This window comes from Martes martes, assembly GCF_963455335.1.
Source record: "Martes martes genome assembly, chromosome: 16".
NCBI lineage: Eukaryota > Metazoa > Chordata > Mammalia > Carnivora > Mustelidae > Martes > Martes martes.
In genome coordinates, this window is record NC_137904.1 from 29,542,486 (window position 1) to 29,561,590 (window position 19,105).

Genomic DNA, 19,105 nt, shown 5'->3' on the forward strand with positions numbered 1-19,105 from the left:
TTGTTAAGATCTCCTTCATCAGGTCTCCATTCACCACTAGCTCGGATACACACCCTCTCCCCCCAACACCAGTGCCTTCCAAACAATGTCTTAATAGGGATGTGAGCAAAGTTTAAATCAAGTCACCTGGTCACAGCAGGGATCTTGTTCTACCTTCAACGGTTTCCATTCTTGGTTCTTTCGGAGATGGAGAATCCACTCTATTGTCAGGTAGGTATTATTCAAGTAGGAGAATAAAACAGGGTTACTACAGACAGAAAGGCTGAAAAATCTGACTTTTCTGGTGTTTACTTGTATAGAGGAAAAACAGCACATAGATGCATCCACAGTATTTAATTTGTTTGGATAATAGTTACAGATAAACAGGTACACTCCATATACAATTACCAATACTTTTTTATACAGTTCATATTTCAGTACATCAACACTATTTTATTTACACTCTATTTATGTACATTAACATCTTTCTAAAGTCAGTGCATTGTCAACAAGTTTTATACAGTAATTTACAAGGTGAATGTAGTTAATAGTTAATAATTTTCTGCTAGTCATGAATTAAAAAATTAATTACAACCAATATAACAAACACAGATCAAACAACATTAGTAGATTGTGCTACCTGCTTAAATAAAACATCTGTAAGGAAATTATTTTAAATCTTCCACTTTTTCATGGGACTTGTCCAGGTAGAAATGGACAGATTTTTATATACTGAAATCATGAACTATAAAGCCTGCATTTTGTCTGACTTCATCATATTTACCATTTAGGCCATTCCTTCTTACTTGTAATTACAGTCTTTTTCTGAATAGGGTTTCAACTTACAAATCCATTTAAACAACCTTTCCAAATGCTCTGAGAAGAACTGGATAATAACCGGCCTCAGATATCAGAACACAAATGCTCAATTACATTGGTACCTACTATCTGTGAGGAAGGGAAGTTAATGAAATCTGACAATTAATGAGAGTCACTTCCAAGGTCCAGATGAATGAAAAAAGCCTGGGAAAAAGGGGAAATATTTACTTCATATATATTTAAAAACAACACAGGGGGGAGAAAATGATGCTTGAAATAAATAACATTTATACTTTTGTTCCAGTTTTGAATTATCAGAGAAAAAAAAATTAAGCGAGCAAAGAAACATAACTTTTGATGACCACTACTGTGAAATTATTAAAAGAAAACACACACACACACACACACACACACAGAAGGACAATGCAAACAAAATAAAAGCTTGCTTCCTAAACCCACCAATTAAATTAGAAATACACACTATCAGTGCCTGGGATGAGTTTTGTTTTTTTAAGTTTCATATGATGGGGCAAAATACCCCCTATTCAAGTTAATTTATAGCCCTTACAGCCATCAAATATGAACATGTTTTAAAAAGTTCATTTGCATGTATTCTTTTTTTAAAGTGCAAAACAAAGAAACAAAGAACAAACAGCCCCTAGTTGTAAAACGCCATCTACCTTTGATGTCACTTTCCTTCTCAGAAGCTCTTGTGCAATGTGGGCATGAGAGATGGTGCAAATATTGGCACAACTACTCTACCGCGCTTCAGCAGGGGTGGGGGTCCATTTGTGAGGACACTTCAAGTGTCCTCAAGGTAAGACGCCTCTAAGTGCAGGGCTACTTTAGCTGGGTTTCCCAGGATGCTCTTTCTCCCCTACAGGGTCTCCGACCACGGCCCTGGGTAGAAGGCACACAGCTCTTAAGAAAGTCTCCCGTTTGAACTGACCACTCCTATATGCCTCTGCCACGAACGACTGGTTGTGTCTCAAACACGAACACAGCAACAGAAACGAAAAGCAAGAAAGGCATAGAAAGAGTGGGGGAAATAGTTTAAAAAAATAAATAGAAAAACGTTGTGTCCATGCCAGAAGAATCCTTTGCACACCTTCTGATCTTGCTTCTCCATCTTGTCAATATAATGGAATAAAACTTCAGGAAAAAGGAGGTAGCATATCATGTCGTCCCCAGACAACACTACAATTTTTTGTTTGACTTTGATTCCAAGGAAATTCTTAGCATTTTGTTATGGTTATTGGTAAACTCTACACTCACTACATGTTTGTTTATATCTGGACAAGCACAATTTAGTTCTTATTTGGTCCCAGGTGGCTGGTGCCAAACCCTTTTGTTTACAGGCTAATGGTGGGCTCTGCCTGAAAAGTTCTCTACCAGAGAGCTTGTGTGAGACACTTCCAAACCAAAGTATTACTACTGTTATGCTAACCGCTATTTTAATTAGGATTTTTATTTTGTGCTTCAGGGTCACAGGATAAAATAACTACATTTAGCTTGCTTTTCAGCGACGCTTCTGCCAAATGTCAGCTACAGGGCGCCGTCTCCCTCACCACCAGCCTGTCTAGCAGCCAGAGTGGCAGCTCTACTGTAACACACAGTACTTTTTGTAATCAGACTCAAAGTCTTCATCCATGCTGCTCGTGTCTGCCATCTTTTTGCCATCGATCTTTGGCAGAAATTGTGCATAGTCTATCCCCTGCTGCTCATAGAAAAGGATGTAGGCAGAGTCGGTGTCAATTTCATCAGGGTGAAGTTCCTGAAGGGGCAAGAAAAGCCTTTAATAAAAAAGCCGTCCCTATGCTGGCTCTTAATCCTTGCTAGGGAAGGGAGCACCAACCTTCTTTAATTACTAAGCTAAACTGCTTCCAATCAATTCGATATTGTGGCTGCCTGACACTGGCCCTAAAATAAGTCCTATTATTCTCAATGTTTGCTTTGGGGAAAATATTATGACCACTGACAAAAGAATAACAAAAACCCATCACATCCTAATAGCTCAAAAGAACTTTTTCTCATTAACCAATACCTTTTTCCCCCTCACCATTCATGTTTTCATTCTCTACTCTGCACATCACTTTTGCTCCTTTAATACTGAAGGCACCTATATACTGACTCTAGCTAGATTTATTTCCTGGTTGGGACAAAGTCCATTATTTAAACAAATGTCCCCTAGATCTGTTGACATTTCTGCTTCTTTTATTCAAAGACTGGGGATATTTACCTTACAGCTGCTGTCATTATAACAGTACCACTTGCTGTTTGGGTTTTTGGCATAAGTGACATAATGGCCCCCGCCCAGAATTCCTGAATGGCACTGCAAGAGAGAAGAAAGTAGACATATGTTAGTGGTTAACAGCAGTCTGGCCAGGGCGTGGTACCAGCACCCAATTAGGAAAACACCAATCACTTAAGTGATTAAGAAAAATATTTTAGAATCACCTACCGTTTTCTAAAAACAAAACAGAAGAGTCAAAATTTAAAAGCTCCAAATCCTACCATTTTATAGTTGTAGCCATTTTTTGAAAGGCAAAAATTCCTTAAGTGTACATAAGTGTGAATGTCTTGAACCCGTGACTCCAATTATGATCACATGATTATCCCCTGCTAACTTTGTCTATCACCAAGTTCAATGCCTAGCAAATAAGCAGGCCCTGAAAAAAATGACTGATGAATGAAGATGAATGAACCATAGAGAAATGCCTATCATTCTGCAAACCATGTAACAAATCACTTACCGAAATTGCATATAGATTATAAATAGGCTTCACATGAACATCTTCTCTTTGGTCATCAGTGCTGTCTTCTTCACTGTGGTTTTCAAGCTGACCATTGCTGTAGCCATTGCCACATGCCTCATGCTCATAAAGAAATCCATTGGCCAGAGCTACTTCATGGTCCTGAGGGGTGACCAGCTCAGTCTGGCTGCCCCCCAGCATGTGCCCTCGGCTCAAGGCATCAGCCAGCTCACAAACTTGTCCAGCCCCATTCTCTTTGCTGGCATCCAAGTTCTCCTTACTACTTGACAGTTTATTTTTGCTGCCGATCTGGGGTAACCGGAGCCTCCCTTTGCTCCTCCCTAAAGTCCTAGGGCTACTGTTAGGGCTGCTATTTTTGCTGGAGGGACAGCTAGTTCCGCTTCTTCTTGTTGAAGAAGGTGAACCTGTGAAAAGAAGAGAAGGAAAAGATTCATAAAACCAAATGCCACAAGTTTAACCAGCCACCAAATGCTAATTTTGAAGCCAACTTCACAAGTGCACACATAAAGGCAAATACAGGGGTGCTCTGACCAGCTACTTTTTATTCCTATTTTGTAGCCAGTAAGTAACATTCTTGTCTTCCTCAGGCCAAGCTCCCACAGGCAGCAATGTCCTGAAAACATAAAGTACCACGTAGGGACTTAAAAAGAGCAGAGAGATAAAAATAAAAACAGCAGAAAGATGTACACGAGACTAATAAAACACTGTTTATTAACTATACTAGATTTAAAATAAAATAAATAAAATAAAATAAAGACAAGATTAACAGGTCAGATTCAGGTCAAAACAAACAAGGAGACTAAGACATATTAAAAATACATATCCTCCTTCATTACATTAGATTAAAAAACACGATCACCAATTATTAAGCACCTACTATTGCTAGGCACAATACTGGGAACTCTCTCTACTATCTCTACCTCTCACACAATCTTGTAAGTTAGTGGGTCTCAAACTTTTTGGTCACAGCCTCCCTCACCTCCTTATATACTCTCAAAAATTGCTGAAGACCTGTAGAACTTTTGTTTATGTGGGTTATATCTATCAGTATTAATCATATTAGAAATTAAAACTGAGGAATTAAAAAATATAATACATAAGCACATATTTCACTGATGTATCATCACATATCATGGTGGCTCTGACTCCACTACACATTTGGGGAGCAAAAGTCGAAAAGGTGAATACTGTCTTAGTAGTTTTTATGACAATCATACTGCTCCTCCAGGCCCTCTGAAAGGGTCTCTCAGAGACCCTCTAGGGGTTCCCAGACTACACTGTGAGAATCTCTGCTGTAGGAACAAGGATGACAACTATCATTCATGATCACCAGAGATATTAGGCATATATGGTGCTTCGCTTCTGATGTAGCAAATCTTCAGACTCTGAGAACTTTTATGAATGAGGAAACAGATTTAGAGAGGCTGCATCTCTTGCTAAAAGTCACATAGGTGACTCAAACCTAGATAGGTCTGACTCGAGGTGGGTTCCTTCTACCTCATCAAGCTCCAGAGTGGAAGGCAGAGGGAAACATGAAGCCCACAGGGGTCCCAGGAAAGCCCCTATGAGGGTGAGATCTGGGTGCTGTCAGTCCCCCAGGCTTCCTCACCCTTAGGGCTACTGACGATGTTTGCGCTGAGTGAAGATGGGCTCTTGCTCAGGAGGACATCCTCTTCGCCAGCTGAATTCAGAGCGTCCACTTTCTTCACATCTCCTCCTGGAACCCTGGGCTCGGAGAGGTCGTCCCCCTGGGGTGTGAGTGGTTTACGCTGACAGAGAGCCGGGTCTCTTGGTACCAAAAAAGCACTAGGGTCAAAACTTTCACGAGGAAATTTAACAATTTTCTGTGATTTTATCCATCGGCCATTTACAAACTGAAATCGTTTAAGGTGAATAATCTAGAGAAGCAAAGGCAGAAAAAAATTACATTAAAGGGTTCAGAAGATACAAAATTACATTTAAAACCCCAAGTCTGGGGCACCCTGGCTCAGTGGGTTAAGGCCTCTGCCTTCGGCTCGGGTCGTGATCTCAGGGTCCTGGGATCGAGCCCCACATCAGGCTCTCTGCTCTGCGGGGAGTCTGCTTCCTCCTCTCTCTCTCTGCCTGCCTCTCTGCCTACTTGTGATCTCTGTCATGTAAATGAATAAAATCTTAAAAAAAAAAAAGCAAACAAACAAAAAAACCCCCCAAGTCTAATTCATGTGAATGTTCAAGAATATGTAAGTTTTTTTTTTTTTTAAAAGAATATGTTTTATTATGTAACAGAGTTATCAGTGGGGCCACTGGCCTTTAGATCCATAGCTAACATGATAATCTCCGTAATTTCATAGCCTGTGCATATCCTAAATTCTTCCCAAATATCTGCAACATCGTAGGGGCCCATATTTGCATGTCTTCCCTTGCTTCCTAGACCTGTGACCCAAACTGACCTTTCCCTTTTTCAAACATCAGAGAAGACCCAATCACAAATATACTTCTGTCATGAAGACAGACGACTATACTGAATGTTTTGAAGAAAAATGGGTGAAACTTACCCAATCTCCAGTAGGAGGCCTCTCATTTCTTACCATATCCTTTAGTTATTACCAGGGAGTTTCACTGTCCTAAAAAGCATAAGAATCTCCCTTTTCCTTTGTGGCTTCTCTTTTCTTTTTCAAGAGCAACAAATTCCTCTAATCTTACACAGTTTATTATACAACCTAGAGTGGTTGTATAATAGATCTTTGAGTGTAGATCTTTGAGTGGCTACCTTTACCCTAAATGTTAGTAAATGCTAACAATTTACTGTGTCTATAAAGAGAAACCCTTCCATATACTGGCATATGGATCTACAGAAGCCCAACAAACTCTCAACATAACATATATTCTTTATTATTCTTTAAAGACATCAAAAACAGTTTTTTATATAAATGCCTTTACTGCATATGTTCTGTGTGATTATTATACAGGTATATATAATTATCAAAACTCCTCAGACTGGGGGTGCCTGGGTGGCTCAGTCATTAAGCGTCTGCTTCAGCTCAGGTCATGATCCCAGGCTCCCTCTCCTACTCCCCCTGCTTGTATTCCCTCTCTCAATGTGTCTGTCTCTGTCAAATAAATAAATAAAATCTTTTAAAAACCCACAAAACTCCTTAAGCTAGACATTTAAAATCTATGCATTTAATTTCATGTTAATTACACCTCAGTTAAAAATTAACTTTCTCCCTTCCCACCTACCTCTCCCAAGCCTGCCCCCTGCCCCTCTCCTCTCTTCCCAGAGTTCCCAACACTGGAGCTAGCTAATTTATGTTATTAATTTCCTGTTGCATCTTTTCCTCTGAAGTTGTTCTGGTCCAAGGAAAGAAAACCCACATTTAGAGACTCACAGAGTAGTAGGAAGAAGATATGAAGAAAAAAATACACACAAGGTCTGGTTAAAATATACCGGTGCCTTACAGTCACATTTGATATGATACTTTCACCCTTAAGGAAAAACACTTCCTTAAATGAATGTGAAGATCTGGCACTTAAACTCTCCTAACAAGCAACAGAAGCATCTTCTCTATGAGGCAAAAGGCAGAAGTAGTAAATAACACGTAAAAGAAGACACAGGCCCCAGTGCACCTGTGTGCTTGTGCTGTGGCCAGGTGACCAAACACAGTGGGACTGGAGATCGGGCTCAGCGGCTCTTCTAGGGAAGGGCCTAAGCTTCTCTCTCTACACCCAGAAGTGCTTTCACCTTCTCCTGAAGTTCGAATTCACCAGGAGGCACAACCTGCGGCGTTTCTCACACACTGCATGGAACTATAGTTAATGGTCTGTATGACTTCTCTCTCCTTCTAGCCTGTATGCTCCTTCAGAGCAGGAACTGGCAGTATAATATGTGCAGAACAATTAATCTGGGTGCAACACATAAACCTTGCATAGCCAAAGTGTTTTGAACACTGTCACAGGAAAGGTCTTTTTATTCTCAGAAGTCGTAAAATTCCTATTTGTGCATGACTTCCTTCCTTTATGCCAGACTCCTGCTCTCTCAGAGGTAGGGCCGTAACATACCAGGATGGGGGGAAGCCTCCAGAGGTCCAGCTTCTTGGTTGCCAAGCAGTGGGTCTTACACTTGGAACAGTAGTACATCTCATTTTCCCCTAGCTCCTCCTCACTGGTGAAAGCACGGAGACAGCTGTCCAGGTTGATGGGCTCAGCTTGTGCTCGCCGACTCTGTTCCACACTTTCATGCTCATCGACAACCTGCAGATGGAGGGGACAAAAGGAATGGCAGAAGGGGTGGGAGGGAAGGAGGGAGTTTAAAATGGTCCCATGGCTAGGCATCATCTGTTAGGTGACTGATTCTCATTTTATTCTACATGAGGAGAAAGAAAACACGACTCAAATGAGTCTGAGCAAATGCAGTGTTTGTACATTTACTTCCAAAATTACATCAATAACATCGTGGATCAAATTTCTATTTATATGACCATAACAGCTTTTCTTGAATATTCTCTGAACTCTTCAAAATGACAAAAACAAAGAATTGCCTGTTTGTTTTACAATTTTTTAATTATAATGATGTATTTTATCTAAAACATTTCAACATGTGATCAATACAAGAATCATTGATGACAGAGGCGCCTGGGTGGCTCAGTGGGTTAAGCCTCTGCCTTCTGCTCAGGTCATGATCCCAGGGTCCTGGGATCGAGTCCCGCATTGGGCTCTCTGCTCAGCAGGGAGCCTGCTTACCCTCCTCTCTCTCTGTCTGCCTCTCTGCCTACTTGTGATCTCTCTCTGTCAAATAAATAAATAAAATATTTAAAAAAAGAATTATTAAAATATTAAAAAAATTATTAAAAATTATTAAAATATTAAAAAAAATAAAAAAATATAAAATTAAAAAAAATTAAAAAAAAAGAATTATTGATGACATGTTTTAGAGTCTTTTTTACTAAGTCTTTGGAATCTACAATCCTCCTTAACTTAAATCAGGCATCTCTAAGTGTTCAACAGCCATATGCGACTAGTGGCTACTACACCTCTATTTTACAATTTTGAAATCCTAAAACAGCTTACATGTGCGCTCACCCTCAAGCCAGGAGTTCTTAAGTTAAGCCATTCATTTTCAACCAGAAAGACATTATTAGCAGGCTGCAGGCTTTAAAGAGGCTAGGAGAAATATCACTGGGACACAAATGCCAGATCTGGATTAGATCAGAAAGGGTACAGAAAAACTCGCCATAAACATATGAGAGCATGAAACCCCACAGGATAGAACTCATTTGCATACTGGTGCCATGTAACACAGTTATCAGAATACCAAGTGTATCATCTGTCTCCTGCCTCCTGGGGCCTTTTTATCTGAGACAGCAATAAAGAGATGGCAATAAAAGCAAGAGCAGTTTCAAAAAGTGCTAAACTTTAAGAGAAGGCCCTTAATACCTGCCCAAACCTCTCTGATCATATTAACCAGCACACTAGGTTCTGGAGTGAGAAAGACATACATGTAAGAGAGAGAGCAGAGGTGGATAGGTGTGCAAGTATGTGTGTTGGAGGTAGTGTGGGATCAGGAAGAAGGAGAGGAGGAAGTATCTAGAATGCAACAGAAAAGGAAGAATTTTGCCCTCTTCCATTCTTGGTTGCCACAGTGGGTGACACATTGCATCAGGACTACAAATGCTACTGTGAGACTTCATACAGTGATCTTTTCATCCCAGGTCTGGACACCAAGTCCAACAATAGGTGTGTCTCTTTCTGGCAAAGGGCACACACGTCCATTTATTGAACTTAATACTCACCCCATCCAGAGGTAAATTTGTTCTCTTTGCCTGAGGAAACTTCCTTTCTGTTTTCCTTCCTGAACTTATGATGGGAATACTGAGCTCTCTAGCTTACAATCTGGCATGGCTCAGGACATTCGGTTTACAAGAGGTTGTCATGTGTGACTTTTTCCCTACACGAGAGAATAGCTTAGTCACAGGCTGTCAAATGCTGGGGCTGACCATGCAGTTAATGGTTTCAGCATTGCATCACCAGCCATTTCTAAAGATCTATAAAAAGAGGAACTTAGAAAAAAGTTTTTTGTTTTTTTTTTCCCGGAATGAGAAATCTGGCTTGACCTTAGGTCACTGACTTCTTTTCTGATACTAACTTTCATCATCTTTAGAGCTGGTCATTCGAGAGAAAAACTGACATGCTTCAAAAGAAAATATGTTGCATCATGGTTGCTAGAATCAGAGTAGAAAAACAGTAATATTCTTTTTTCTTAGCTGGTGAAACATTATCTCTATCAGGGATGCTTTATGGACAACCACAAATTGCAGGAAGCTAGTAATGAATGTTGATCTTTATTTGTTATATTTCTTATGGAACACACAGGCTACTGGAGACAGGGAGGAAGGCTGATTAAAAAAACCCAATATCAATAAAATTTTCCCAAATGACAAAGATTCCCTTTTTACCTCTTGGGATCCATTCCCAGATCCTCTACCACTATTCGAATAATTTAAATCACTCACTGGCACCCTCTTTCTTCTTCTGCTTGAAAGCTCATCCTTAACACAAAACATAAAGAATAAAGTCACGGCTTCCTCACATGATAAGACTATTAGAAAGAGGGAGACATAAGAAGCTATCTAGTTCAACTACCTACTGAGGAATGTGAGGTCTAAACAAGTGAAAAAGAAAAAGAAAAAAAAAAAAGAAAAAGAAAAAGACTAAGAGCAATTGCCTTTTCTCCTGTTTACCAAATAAAACATTTACAAAGAAATTTGGAAAAGATGGAAAATATAAAAAGGCAGGGAACCTTTTATATTCTTTTATTTATTTATTTGCTTATTTTAAAGATTTTATTTATTTATTTGACAGAGATCACAAGTAATCAGAGAGGCAGGCAGTTTGGGGGGAGCAGCCTCCTTGCTAAGCGGAGAGCCTGATGTGGGACTCAACCCCAGGACCGAGATTATAACCTGAGCCAAAGGCGGAAGTTTAACCTACTGAGCCACCCAGGCGCCCCTTCTTTTATTTTTTTTTTTAATGTAGGCTCCATGCTCAGTGTGAAGTTCAATGCAAGGCTTGAACCGAGATCATAATCTGAGCCGAAACCAAGAGTGGGACACTTAGCTAACTGAGCCACCCAGGTGCCCACCCCCCTTTTATACAGATATATTTTTTAAAGATTTATTTATTTATTTATTTATTTATTTAGACAGACAGAGAGTGTGTGAGTGGGAAGGGGCAGAGGGAAAGGGAAAGAAAGAGTCTCCAGTCTCAAGGTACCCTGTCCCCTTTTATATTCTTAATACAAAGATAAACACTATCAAAATATTGGCAGATTTTCTTCTGTCCTTTTCCTAAATAGTATTGCTTTATATCAAATAGATTTTTCAGTATACGCAATTTTATACCTTGCTTTAAAATAAAAACCCATGACATCGTTAAGTATTTTCCCATATATGACAGTAAAAAAATCTCTGGTAATGGGGTACCTGGGTAGTCTGCTAAGCAACCAATTCTTCGTTTCAGCTCAGGTCATGATCTCAGGGTCATGAGACTGAGCCCCGTGCAGGGTTCTGAGGTTGGCGTGGAGTCTGCTTGAGACTCTCTCTCCCGCTCCTTCATATACTTGCTCTCTCTCAAATAAATACATCTTTTAAATACCACCCCCTCCAAAACTCCTGGTAATCACTGTTTTCAATGACTGTGTAATATTTTACCCAGCTAATACACTATGCTTTATTTAGCCATTCTTGTAATGTAGGACAAATACAAGTTGTTTCAAATTTTTCTACTATTCTAAAAAATATTATGATGAAGATTTGTCAGCAAATTACAGAGTATTTCCCTAGAATCAATTCCTAGAATCACTGGGATAAAGTAACATAAAATATATGGGTAAAAATGTCAATTTAAACCAAGGGATCTCCTTTGTCTACGTGACTCCCCAAGCACACGCAGAAATCATGGGTAGGAAGAGAAATTATAAAGAAAGAAATTAGTCATGTGGCCCCAGTCCCTAGCAAGGCAGGATATCTCAACAGCAAGTTGGTTTCCATGGTATCCTAAGAGCATCACTGAAAGTGGAAATGGGGTGAGACTGAACAGGTCACGCAGGCCCTTCTTTCTAAAAGCAGGATGTCCTCTGGAGTTTTTTAGATTGTACACTGGAAATTTCCATCAAGAGCCACATAAATGTAAATCCACTACAATTCTTCACGTGACTAAAAAAAAATCCTTTGATTCTGTTCCTTTTACTTCTCTATCACATTCGTTATATTTCTATCCACAAGCTACCTAGCCAAATTACCCTTCAAATGATACTTGGCAAACATTTTTAGGAATGGAGTTAGTATTGTTTTTGAAGTATTATTTTCCAAATTTAAAAACTGCTCTGCCAGTAGAGGAATGCCAAGTGTAAGAATAGCCATTGAGATGTACTCTTAGGTGCCCAGTCTTGAAACATTCAATCTTTTCTCTAAAATTCTTCTGATCACCATGCCCACTAAGAACCTCTAGCCCTGGGATGCCTTTGAGCTAAGTAACAGTGGTTATCAAATGTGGCAGCTTCAATAATAATGAATGAACAGGCAGAGAGAGATTTATTGCTTGGTATGTGATGGCCAAACAATACAACATCTTAATTATACCCAGAGTTTCCAGATTTACTTATTATTAGTATTTTTGAAATATAAGGCCCCAATACAACTCCAGAAGTGGGAAAACTAAAACATCCATGTAACCATGCCAGTATATTAAGTGCTATAGAGAATACCAACGAATATTCTTCTGATTCATGATTTAGATCATCTAAAACAGAAATGGCAAGGACGCCTGGGTGGCTCAGTTGGTTAAGCAGCTGCCTTCGGCTCAGGTCATGATCCCAGCATCCTGGGATCGAGTCCCACATCGGGCTCCTTGCTCAGCAGGGAGCCTGCTTCTCCCTCTGCCTCTGCCTGCCTCTCTGTCTGCCTGTGGTCACTCTCTCTGACAAATAAATAAATAAAATCTTTAAAAAAAAAATAAAATAGAAATGGCATAATACAGTTAAACTGGGAAAATGTTCACAAATCACAATCACCATCTTATGGTGGCCCTGAGTACTTACCCTTTCCTGTGATGTTTGATAGCGGAGGTGAAGAGCTGTGGGGTCCCAATCCACAGCAATATAGGCATTTCCGATGAAAGCTCTGTCTTCCCCACAATCAATTTTACAGCCTCTGCAAAATCTAAAGGGAGGAAAATGATCTACTGAAGGATGGAGTCATTATGAAAGAATCCAAATTTTCTTTATCAGAAATATTCTCCGTTTCTACTTCTCCCTTTCTTTCTTGGGTTCACAGTCTGTCATGGGCCTCTAACTTAAGACTGATCAATGCATGAATATATATTAATATAATTGTTATTATTTCAGGGAAGCATGCTTATCACTTCTCAAGTCTCTGCTTTTTTCAGTACAGTGGACAGCCATTTTTAATCCATATAAGTGGACTTTATGGCAAATAAATGACATGGGAATTGGACATTTGAGATAATACACCTGTAAGAAAATTCCATATTTAGTTATTTAATGCTCTGAGGTAGGATAACTCATCTGATATAACAATCCCTATATTTCCTTGTTCGTAAAGTGGCACATTAAATAAATGCATATAAAGTTTTATGGGAGGGGAGGGACCATGACAAAGCCAAGGTTTCAGTGCTATTTAGGTTGTTTGCTAAGTCTATTACAGTTCTCTGAAGGCTGACTTCAGTACTCAGGTATTTTCTAAGCTGCAACAGTAATGACCAATCAATCCCCATAATTCTTCTAAAAATAAAAAACAGACTTCCAGGAAAGTCTATGTTCTACTGGGTTCAGAACTGCTAAACTGATTTATATTTAAGGAGCAGAAAGTATAAAATAATAAATGCTAATCATAAACTATGAATTCGATGAGGATCACAGAGTTTACAGAACCAGCTAAGGTTCAAGAGCAAAACTAAGCTATAGACCTCATAATAAGGAAAAGATCAGTAAAAAATTCCCAAGTTTATTTTAAGCTTCTCATTATTCAGTATTACTTCTAAAAACTGGAAACCTTATAAGAAAGGTATAATATCTCAAGTTGCAATTCTACTAAAATTTTTCCTTTGCAGAAGATCACTTTACCTATACCATGGGCACCAAGCACAGGAGTTCCCATCTTTCTGCACAACTCGTAGAGTGAAGGGATATTGATAGCCCATACTGTCATCACTGAAACAGAACATAAACCAGAGTATAAAAAACATTTCTGATTTGAAGTCTCAAATCCTTTTCATTTTCTCTTGAAGTAACCCAAGCCAGGGACATTTGTCATAGCAGTAGGCTCATGGTGATGGTTCGATGCTGGTTATCTTAACCTATTAGCAGCAGCCCTGTACCAACCACACTCAGGGCTCCCATGCTGTATCCCTGCATACAGAAGGGTAGACAGACTAGACTGCCAGATGTCCCTAATAAGACAGTCCATGTGGTCCACGCAAATTTTATAAGAGCAGCAAATTATGAAATCAAATACCAATTATCCTTCAGTTCTAATTCTATCATAAGATTTAATTCACATTAAACTAAAATAATTACATCTTTCCATGACAAGAACATTGACACAGCACAGAAGGCTGAAAGGTCGTAATTTTTTTTTTTTTTTAAGATTTTAATTATTTGACAGAGAGAGAAAGAGAGAGAGCGCGCAAGCAGAGGGAGTGGCAGGCAGAGGGAGAGGGAGAAGCAGCCTCCCCACAGAGCAGGGGGAGCCCGATGTGGGACCTTCGGGTCATGACCTAAGCCAAAGGCAGTCGCCTCACCAACTGAGCCACCCAGGCACCCCTCATAATGGTTTTTTAGAAGAGTTGACTAACCATATATTTAGAAGCTTTCTTTAATGAGAACCCTGATGTGGTACATGAGAGGCATTCTTCTTCCCTGCTTTAACTACTCAAAGCTATAAGGTACATAACATTTTTAGAGTAATGTCTTTTAGCTGCAAGAGAGCCTTGAACTCTCCAACTTAAAAAAATATTTATTCATCCTTTCCCCAATAAGAAGCAATGAAGGACAGCACATCTGGTAATTGGTACTGGCTACTACATGGTTGTCGAAGATAATGAAACCACGATAAGGAATTTACAACCTCCAAAAATCTCAGTTCCAAATATCCTGCTTTGCAACAACCATCTCCTATCCTTTTAAATCACTTATTCAAGTATCACTACTTTAACAATTCTTTGGCCAAAGAGAAATTTCTTTTTTATTTACTTCTTATTTATTTATTTTTAAAAAGATTTTATTTATTAGAGAGCACGTGCCTGAGAGCGAGAATGAGAGATGGGGGCAAAGGAAGAGGAAGAAGCAGACTCCCTGCTGAGCAGAGTGCCTGATGTGGGGCATGACCCTGGGATCATGACCGTCATGACCCAAGGCAAATGCTTAAGTGACTAAGTCACCCAGGCCCCGAGGGACTGAAGAGAAATTCCTCATCACTGTCCTCAAATCCCTACTCTTCTCCTTGTCCACTGTCCCTCAAAACAATCTTTTATATAGACCCTCAGTTCTAGGAATTTGTCCCTCTAATGTAAACATGCAAATTTACTGACATTAATACTCACAAAAATGGAGAACTATACAATGAAACCCCAGGTATCTGTCACCCGGCTATAATCATCATCAACTCTTGGGCACTATTATTTCATCTATACCCTTACCTACCTCCCTAAGATTCTTTTATTCCATTAAAAAAAAATCTATGTTAAAATATACATAAAATTTACCATTTAACCATTTTTAAGTATACAATTCAGTAGCATCAAGCACATTCACAATGTTGTGCAACCATCACCACTATCCATCTCAGGAATTTTTCATCTTCCCAAAGAGAAACTCTGTACCCATCAAGCAATAATAATTCCCCTACACCTCTTCTCCCAAACCTTAGTAACCGCTAATCTACTTTCTGTCTATGAATTCCCTACTTGAGATATCTTATTAGTCACACAGTATTTGTCCTTTTCTGTCTGGCTTATTTCACTTAGTATAATGTTTTCAAGTACATCTATGCTGTAGTGTGTACGGGAACTTCATTCCTTTTTATGGTTGGCGAATCCTCCACTGTATGGTACACCACATTTTGTTTATCCATTTGTCTGTTTATGAACATTTGGGTTGTTTCTACCTCTTGGTTATTGTAACCCATTAATTATTTTTGAAGGGAATTAGAGGCATTTTATCATTTTCATTAATATTTCAGTGTGTTATCTTTAAAAGGTCAACTCTTACTATCTTTTTTATTGCTCGTAGAAGCACTTTTTTCTTACCTATTCTAACCTCCATGCCTTCATCTGCACATACTCCACTAAAACAGCTTTTGCAAAGGTCACCAGAGACTGCCATTTTATCAAGTCCAGTGGTCAGTTCCCAGTCCCCTTCTCAATCTCTCTGTAGCACTCAAAATTGACCAGATCTTCCTTTATACACTTCTTCACTTAACTTCTGGGACATGACTTACTCTTGATTTTCTTCTTACATCACTTGCTGTTCCTTCTCAATCTCTTTTGTTGTAATTTTTCAACCTCTAAATGTTGGAAGGGATCAGGAATTAGATTGTGGGCGTCTTCTCTAATTCTTACTCCCTAAATGATACCATCTGGTCTCAAGGCTTTAAATATCAACTACTTGCTGATGACACCTATGTTTCTATCTCTAGCAAAGGACATTTAATTCTATTTCCTACTTGAAAATATAACCTACATCTTGAATTTAACTTGATTCCTGTCATCTTGCCCAAACATACCCCTTTCTCAGTTTTCCCATTCATTAAGTGTTAACACCATTTACAAAGGCTGAAAACCAAGCTTGGATTTCTCTTTCCCTCATATTCCATATCTAATTCATTAGCAAACCCTGGGAAAAGTCCTTCAATTCATTTGGAAGTCCTTCAATTCAGTCAGTCTTTTGCTTCAAATTTAATCTTGCCCTACTGTCGTTTTGTTGGGTTTTTTAAAAAGATTTTATTTATTTGACAGAGATCACAAGTAGGCAGAGAGGCAGGCAGAAAGAGAGGGGGAGGCAGGCTCCCCGCCGAGTAGAGAGCCCGATGTGGGCTCAATCCCAGGACCCTGGGATCATGACCTGAGCCGAAGGCAGAGGTTTTAACCCACTGAGCCACCCAGGCGCCCCACCTACTGTCGTTTTTACTAAGCACAACATTCCTCAACTAAATTCCTTATTATTTGCAGTTTTCCTTTAAGATTTATCCTTAAGCCTTACCCTAGTCATCAAAAAACCCCATACCATAACCTATCAGCAAGGAGAACTTCTACTGAGTTAACACAGAAGCTGAGCTCTCACCTGCACTATGACAAGATAATAAACAGCAGTTCAGTTCAGATATAAGTAATGCATCATGATCCCAACAATTATTACAAATAAATATATTTACGAATCCAATAGAACACTGGTAGGAGGAATGGAAAGAAAACAGAAGATGTTTATTTTCTTTACCTAGACTTATGATATTATTCTGTGTTAAACTAACATAGTATAGAAACAATCTAACTGAATCATTTGTTATGGCATGGGAATTTTTTAGAGCTCATATATAGAAATGCACACGAGAGGATACAAATTTCCTGGTGAATTCACAGTCTCTAGTTTTGCAATAACAGAAGTCAAGGATATTACCTGAAGGATTTAAAGCATTAGCAGGAAGGATTTTAGGTAAGAGATTAGAGAATGAAAGGATTTTTAGACACTAGAATGTCTAGGTGATGAAAGGAAGCTGTACAGTCTCCTATTCAAAAGATCAAACCAAAAGGTTGAATTATATACTTTCTGGATGATTGTTCGACAAGTGATTAACCTAACATGGAAAGTATCCTATGGATCACACAGAATTCACAGAAATTCTTCTTCTTCTTGAGTTTGGAAACCACAGGTCTAGGCTGATCCCCTAAACTCACCAATCCTGAGCATGGTTACTGGCTTCCTGAGGTGGGAGTGGGCTGGCTAATCGAGACACTTGAATCCAAACTGCATCATACAAGTCCTTCTTCCGGGTATGCACGGTACATGGAACAATTAGTGGCATTCCAAAGAGGCTGGGGCGATTCTTCTGAGATGAAAGGAAATACAGTTCTGTCCTCATCTGTATGTACAAACAAAAGAGAAGGCTGAGAAGACAGGCCTTTGATTCCTCCCTTTCATTCTTCTAAGACTGCCAGTAACAGACATCGTTATCATTTTCAAATTAGTCACTATCACACCTCCCCTTATTGACAGAACCATTTTTTATTAATATGAAGAGACTGGTGATTTAAAGTGGAGTCACTGAAAGGTTGAAGTATTGCCAGTTTCAGAGTTGTTATCTATCAAACAGAGATTTTCAGCATTTAATATTTTCAAACAAGTTTTCTCTGATAAATATTTCTCACACATACTGAATCATACATAAAAACTAGTGATAGTTTCAGAGCTCAAGGCTTTTAAACCAATTAAAATCCTTTCTCTAGAAAGTATGCCAGTAAACCAAAACTCCCTCAAAATCCAATTTTCTAGTAAGGCGTTGATAGCTGCTGTTATAGCATAATTCTCAAACTTTTGGAAAGGTACAAAACCCAGCCACTTAATGTTATAAAAACTTATGCATCGTCCTAAAAGTAGCTGAGTGACTTTAGTCTTTTTTTTTTTTAATTACATGATAGAATAAAAGGTACACTTTAAAAATATTTGCTTTTAGTATGTTAAGGAGATTTTTATGATATTCCTTAATATAGGGATACTACACAGAAGTAGCTTAGAAATAGCTGCTTAATAAAACAAAAGTTTAATGTAATAGAAAGGTTGGTTAGAGTTCAGGATTACTGAAAAAAAACTGCCTAGCGGGTGGCTGGGTGATGGACACTGGAGGGGGGTATGTGCTATGGTGAGTGCTGTGAATTGTGTAAGACTGATGATTCACAGACCTGTGCCCCTGAAACAAATAATACATTATATGTTAATTAAAAAAAAAAGCTGCCTAGCACTTAGGACATTTAATTCTTATTTATTTGACAGACAGAGATCACAAGTAGGCAGAGAGGCAGGCAGAGAGAGAGGAGGAAGCAGGCTCCTGCTGAGCAGAGAGCCGGATGCAATGCGGGGCTTGATCCCAGGACCACGGGATCATGACCTGAGCCGAAGGCAGAGGCTTTAACCCACTGAGCCACCCAGGCGCCCCAGAACACTTAGTTCTTTAAGTTTGGTCTCTGTGTAGTACTTATAGAAGCTAAAAAAACAACTTAGAAACTCACTAAAGGTTACCTAGTTTCTAGGGGGAAAGACTTTCATTTCAGATTCCCAAGCATTTTATCTTGCCATTATTCATTTTTTTAAGTAAAAGTTTTCAAAAGATTTTATTTTACTTTTTATTTTATTTATTTATTTGATAGAGGGAAATAGAGAGCACAAGCAGACCGAGCAGCAGGCAGAGGGAGAAGAACAACAAAACTCCCGGCTGAGCAGGGAGCCTGATGCAGGACTCAATCCTAGGACTCTGGGATCATGACCTGAG

General features: G+C 39.1%; 1 protein-coding gene across 2 annotated transcripts in view; it reads right to left on the reverse strand.

The window, feature by feature from the left end:
- Positions 1–277: 277 nt before the first annotated feature.
- The window catches only part of USP32 (ubiquitin specific peptidase 32), a 207,809-nt gene continuing 188,981 nt past the window's right edge, over positions 278–19,105 (reverse strand). For both annotated transcript variants that reach the window (XM_080825818.1, XM_080825817.1), the window contains exons 27-34: positions 17,517–17,701; positions 13,690–13,776; positions 12,646–12,766; positions 7,611–7,802; positions 5,182–5,470; positions 3,552–3,976; positions 3,038–3,130; positions 278–2,572 (exon numbers count right to left, since the gene is read on the reverse strand). In XM_080825818.1, the coding sequence (XP_080681944.1) occupies positions 2,399–2,572; positions 3,038–3,130; positions 3,552–3,976; positions 5,182–5,470; positions 7,611–7,802; positions 12,646–12,766; positions 13,690–13,776; positions 17,517–17,701 (1,566 nt within the window). In that variant the 3' untranslated portion in view covers positions 278–2,398. The remainder of the gene's footprint in view (positions 2,573–3,037; positions 3,131–3,551; positions 3,977–5,181; positions 5,471–7,610; positions 7,803–12,645; positions 12,767–13,689; positions 13,777–17,516; positions 17,702–19,105) is intronic.